This window comes from Crocodylus siamensis, chromosome 14, assembly GCF_052110815.1.
Source record: "Crocodylus siamensis isolate JL-2025a chromosome 14, ASM5211081v1, whole genome shotgun sequence".
NCBI lineage: Eukaryota > Metazoa > Chordata > Crocodylia > Crocodylidae > Crocodylus > Crocodylus siamensis.
In genome coordinates, this window is record NC_143408.1 from 23,957,266 (window position 1) to 23,963,265 (window position 6,000).

A 6,000-nucleotide genomic window follows, 5' to 3' on the forward strand; every position below is an offset into this window, starting at 1 on the left:
TGTGTTCAAAAGTAGAGGGAGGGGGAAGAAGGAAAAAAAATCAAGCTCACCTCAACTTCCTCATCTAGTGGCAACTTCAATTAAAATACACTGTTCGCACTGTTTGCATCCACCTAGTCCCCAGTCAGTGGTAGGCCTCACAACCTGCACATTCAGTAAAGGCACAGAATATAGTGAGGACCCTTCTCATTTTCTGGCATGTTCAGTAAAGGCATACAATTCAGTGAGTCCACATACAAACCAGATCATTTTCTCAGGTGGAAATAAAGAGACGGCACAATGGACAGGACAAGAAATCAAAGCTATTCAACGGCTACTAACAAAAGGAAGGCTATGGTGTGCACACGGGTTGGAACAGGCAATGTAAAAAAAATATGAATGAAATGACAGCCCTTCTCCCATAGTAAACCCAGAATGCTATTTAGCAACAGCTCTGCAGAGAAAGCCCTGAACTTCATAGAAACTTATTGTTCTGGTCCTACTAGAAAAAAAGGGGCTATTTTCCACCATTCAGTTACAAGGAGGCATCCCAATTACCATGGGGACTTATAAACACTCAAAGACTGGGGAAGTGCATCTAAGCGGATTAAAAACAATTAGGGTCTATTTTAGTATCAAGTGATGAGAAAAAAAAAATCAGCAATTAAAAGCCTCCCAAGGGTAATTATGTGTAAATTCGACATCCCCTATTTTCCAATCCACCCTGGTAGCACAGGCTACAGAACTGTTCTAAATAAGACTCATTTGACAGCAATTGCATAGGAATGACAACCTGTTCCTCAACCAAACAGTCTTTCTTCTTTCAAAAGTTCTACATGCTTTACAGTACTTTATTAAGTCTCAAAAAATTGTACAATAAGTGATGTGACAGTCCAATCTTCTTGCTCTGATAGGGCTGAAGTGGCTGTACCAGAAAAATGTGAACTGGGTTACAAAGTGAAAATGAACTGCATTCAAATATTTCTGCAGGATCATAACAGGATATAACAAGGTTCTGATCACCCGCAAGTAACCAGGGCCTGCAAAGGGCTGGATTTCACCCCAGCCATACCATGTCCCACAAAGAATAAAACCCTTATCTTGCTCAGCCATGTGTTGCCTGCCACAAGCTGCCAAACAGCGCAACGCCCAAAGTATGTCTGATTTTAGCTTAGGACAGAGGGACTGCAGGGTAAGGGAGGGACAGACCGCAACTGCATGTTGACACGCAGCCCCAATAGAAACGGGGAAATACATCCTACGCCATACACAGCCAGGCCTAAAGCCAACTCTGTGATCCTATTTTAGCTGAAGATGGACCCCTCGATCTTTACCTTTGCACTTGAGAGGCAACATCCCAGAATGGTGCTTGGTATCAGGGAAAAAACAAAAAACAAAAAACCACTTTACCAACTAAAAAGGAGCTGAACACAGAGCAAAAGTAGGGACCCTAGGGCTAAAACATCTTAGAAGAACGTACTGTATCCACAGTTAAGGGATCATTAGGGGTTTATTTACAAACCTCCAGGGTGTAAACACCACAGATGGAAAAGAAGTATTTCTTACCATCCAAGAGGTGACAGGACTAAATTATGGAGAGAACAGTACAGTACAGCACAGTGCAAAGCCCTCGATGTGCATAACAGGCCCATCCCGTGTATTTGTCTACCGGACACCATAACAAACCTCAGTTATCTGGTTATCTGTTAAGCTCATGGGAACCTGGCTCCACTGTCTGTTTTGCAATGCAGCAGTTTGAACTGTGTAGCGTGTGACCCTGACTAGCAGCTGTCAATCCCAAGGCTCCTACCAGCAGCCTTCAACTAGGTCTGCCAACTCCAAGGTAGCCTGGAAGCCTTCGGGCTCTCCAAATAAACAAAGCCTTAATGAGGTGCAAACAGCTGGGAACACCTTGTTCCCTGGGTTAACTAAGCATTACTTCTATTAGCTCAGGTAAGCCCCTACCCCAGAGTTCAGTTCAAAGGGAGCATCCATTAGCATGCACAGGAAGGGAAGGAGGCAAGGCTCACCGCCCTTACGTCAAAGTTTCCGAATCCCTTCTATGCTCAGACCTCACACAGGACACACACGGCTGCCCCTTCCAGGCTATCCCAGGCAGCTCTGCGCACATACTCCGAGGGCTATTTCCCCCCCGAGAGGGATTCTTCTGGTCAGCCCCTTTTCAATGTTTCTCTAGGGACCTAATGGCATGCCCTACATGACAGATGCTCTCTCTCCATTCTTAGGACATGCCGGCCACTTCCTTATTATTTCCAGAATAACTATGGTGAGGAGGAGGAGCTGTAAAAAATCTGGTGAAACCTGTCATGTTTTATAAAATTCAAATAAGTAAATGCCTTTGAGTACCACGTATTTAGACAGGGGAGTGGGAGAAGGAAAAGGAAGGGAGATGCTGGAAATCATCCCTTACAACTTTTCTGCTTTAGTGGGCAGGTGTATCAAGTAACACAGAAGAATACAGAGACGGGACACACCTATGAATAAACAGATCTGGACTAAGAGGTTGATGCGCTTTGAGACACACAACTGTCCCAAGCCAAGCCAATGCAAATTGACAGCATTTCTTCAAATTCCCCTGGGGCAACGACAGAGATACCAAAATCTGCTGAGTGTTAGAGAAAAGGGGCAATGGACTAAAAGAGGAAAGGGGTTTATGACCTAACCCATCATGTCTAGGAGCAACAGTGAAACCGCTACCTTCTCTGTTCACCAGAGCTTGCGTACAGAGTTAGTGCAAGAGATGAGCTGAGCAATGAGAGTTAGGAGCAGGTGTAATCCAGTCAAGACAAATGTCAGTATGATACCACAAACCTCCTGGTGAACTTGGCAAAACCGAAGCAGAAAAAAAATCCAGATAAGACCTGATCATCAGCAGCCATCATCAAGCAGAAGGCGATCACACCCAAACTCTGACGCACGGGCCCATGCTGCTTTACCAGGTCCCTATCGGGGTTTCAGCACAGCCAGACATGTCAGAATCCCAAAAGACTTAGAAATAGACTGCCACACACAGCTAAACCCAAAATAAGCTGTTATACTCTGCAATCCCACTGATGCCACAAGCATTTAGGTCATACCTGCTTTAAGATTTCTCAATTAAGTGCTTCCCATTCAGAGGCAAAACACAGGTCTTCAGCTTTAATGGGGCCCAGAGCTTTCCACCACTAGGTTGCCAGGGCAGTGCTTTTTGAGGCCTGTTCTGTGCCCGATACAAAAGGAACGGGTGGCTTCATTCCAGTTTCGAGTAGGCAGATGTTCACATCACGAGAACACACCATCACATTTGGCGCTTGGTCGAGAGCCTCAGCCAAGCGACAAACAGGCCATGAGAGCTGAATTTCCTTCTCGCCATTACAGCAGGGGTTCCTCCAGGTCAGGGGCAAGGCCCCGTGGCCATAGCCGGGTCACATCCAAAAGCTTCTACCTCCCAATTCCTCAAGTCGGCTGCTTTTCCTAGCATTAAAGCTGCTACTCGAGCGCTTTTAATGAATACCGCACAGAAACATGCCTGGACCAGGACTGAAAGCAGCAGGAAGCATTTGCAGCCTGCCTGCCCGAATGCAATCATGGAAACTATTTTCTTTTATTAGCAACCGAGCCGGCCGCCCTCCTGGACTCCTCCTGATGCAGCGCAGCACCGACAGCCGAGGAAGATGACCCTACTGCTTCTAAGCTGCCTTTCAAGCTGTTTTAAGGCACGTGCTCCTTTTGAATGGTCACAGAATCTCACTGAGCCACTGAAACAGTATCTTCTCCTTGCTGTCACCATCCCGCCAGGTACAAAGAGGTAGGTCTGGTGAAAATCTGCCTGGGAGCGTGTACTCACATGCACACAATTCACACACACTTCTCTCCTCGCTGTCACCTCACACACTGCAGAAAACAAGCAAATTGTTACGCCACATTTCCAGCAAAAATGTTGCATGCCGCAAAGCTCCTTTCAAATCCTTGGTACGTGGCGAATGGGTCCCCCAAAGAAACTGCAGGAGACCCGCTTCCTTTCTACTGGACTCTGGCCGTTTTATGTGCAGCAAGAATCCTTCGTGTTGCCAGAATAAATGTGGAGGCCTAAACTTCCATGAAAAATCAGAGCCAGTTTCTCATGCCTAAACTCTGCAAGCGATGTCCTCTACCCCAGGCCCTGAAAACAGGCTCACAGCGGATTCAGAGTCACTAAGGCCCAAACGCGGTTCAGCCCACACGGTTCTGCTCTCGCTTCGTGCCGTCCCAACCACCTACACCGGAGAAGGCTTCTCCTGCCTGAAAGCTTTGCAAGGGCAAGGTGTTTCCTAGTAGTCAAAAAGCGAATGCAAAAAAAGAAGCAGCCCCCTTCCTTCACATCCCCGCAGCGCCTCCAGAAGTTGCCATACGGGGTTACCGGGAGGCTCGTCCGCCATCCGCGCAAGTGGCGTGTGGTCGCCTGTCCCCACAGCACTGCGAGCGCTGGCGGATAAATGTGGGGCGCGGGGAACAGAGCAGGGCCCAAGGGAGGCAACGGCCCTGTGGGAAGGGACAGGTGACAGGTGCACGCGAGCGTGCAGGGCAGGGCCTGGAGAGGTGACAGGCGCATGCAAGTGTGTGGAGGGAAGTGACCGACACACGAGTGTGCGGGGCAGGGTGGGGGGAGGCGACAGGCACACAAGTGTGTGGAGGGAAGTGACGGACATGCGAGTGTGCGGGGCAGGGTGGGGGGAGGCGACAGGCACACAAGTGTGTGGAGGGAAGTGACGGACACGCGAGTGTGCGGGGCAGGGTGGGGGGAGGCGACAGGCACACAAGTGTGTGGAGGGAAGTGACGGACACGCGAGTGTGCGGGGCAGGGTGGGGGGAGGCGACAGGCACACAGGTGTGTGGAGGGAAGTGACGGACACGCGAGTGTGCGGGGCAGGGTGGGGGGAGGCGACAGGCACACAAGTGTGTGGAGGGAAGTGACCGACACACGAGTGCGCGGGGCAGGGTGGGGGGAGGCGACAGGCACACAAGTGTGTGGAGGGAAGTGACCGACACACGAGTGTGCGGGGCAGGGTGGGGGGAGGCGACAGGCACACACAAGTGTGTGGAGGGAAGTGACGGACGCACACGAGCGTGCGGGGCAGGCTGGGGGGAGGGGACAGGCTCACATGATTGTGCGGGGGGAGGCGTGGGGCTCACACGGGTGTGCAAGGCCCCCCCCTTGCTGCGCTGCGCCGCGGGCCCAGCAGGCCGGGCCGCGCCGGGCACTGACCTGTCGGTGGCGGTGGGCTGGGAGCCGCTCATTGGGGCTGCGGCGGGCGGCGCTCCGTGCGGGGGCGGCGGCGGCGCTAGCGGGGGGTGCCGGTGCCGGTGCCGGGTCGGCGGCGCCGGGCGTGGGGCGATGCGGGGCCCATGTCCCGGGCGCGGCCGAGGCTCCCGCGGCGCGGCGCGGCGCTGCGCTGGGGCCCGGCCCGGCCCGGCGGATGTGGCGGGGCGGGGGCCGGGCCGGTCGGCGCCGCCGGTTCCGCTGTGGCCGGCCGGGCGGGCGGGCGGGGGGGGGGCAGCGGCGGCGCGGAGCTGTTTGTTTATTTATTTATTTATTTATTTATTTTTCTGCCCGTACTTGAGGGGCCGCCTCACGGGCCGCGGATCCCTGCGCGCCGCCGCACCGCCCCGCGCCTCCGCCTCCGGACAACGAGTCCCTGCGGCCCCCGCGCCCCGCCCCGCCCCGCCCCGCGCCGCGCCAGTGCGGGAGTGGCTGCGGGAGGCGGGTGTGCGTGCACCTCTGTGTGTGTATGTGCATACCTTTGTGCGTGTGTGCATCCGTGTACCTGTGAGCATGCGCGCCTGTGTACCCGTGCGTGTGCATCTGTGCGCACGTGTGTAAACCTGCGCACGTGTGTACCTATGCGCACGTGTGTAAACCTGCACACATGTTAAAAAGTGTGTCCCTGGGTGCATGAGTGCACATCTACTTGGGTGCGTGTAGTGTGTACCTGCATAGTAGGTTGTACCTATGTTTGGCTTTGCGTGCGTTTGTGTACCCAT

General features: G+C 53.0%; 1 protein-coding gene across 2 annotated transcripts in view; it reads right to left on the reverse strand.

Moving 5' to 3' along the window:
- The window catches only part of ARHGEF12 (Rho guanine nucleotide exchange factor 12), a 95,258-nt gene extending 89,813 nt beyond the window's left edge, over positions 1-5,445 (reverse strand). For both annotated transcript variants that reach the window (XM_090026697.1, XM_090026696.1), the window contains exon 1: positions 5,225-5,445. In XM_090026697.1, coding sequence (XP_089882823.1) covers positions 5,225-5,256 — 32 coding nt within the window. In that variant the 5' untranslated portion in view covers positions 5,257-5,445. The remainder of the gene's footprint in view (positions 1-5,224) is intronic.
- Between the last annotated feature and the right edge of the window lie 555 nt (positions 5,446-6,000).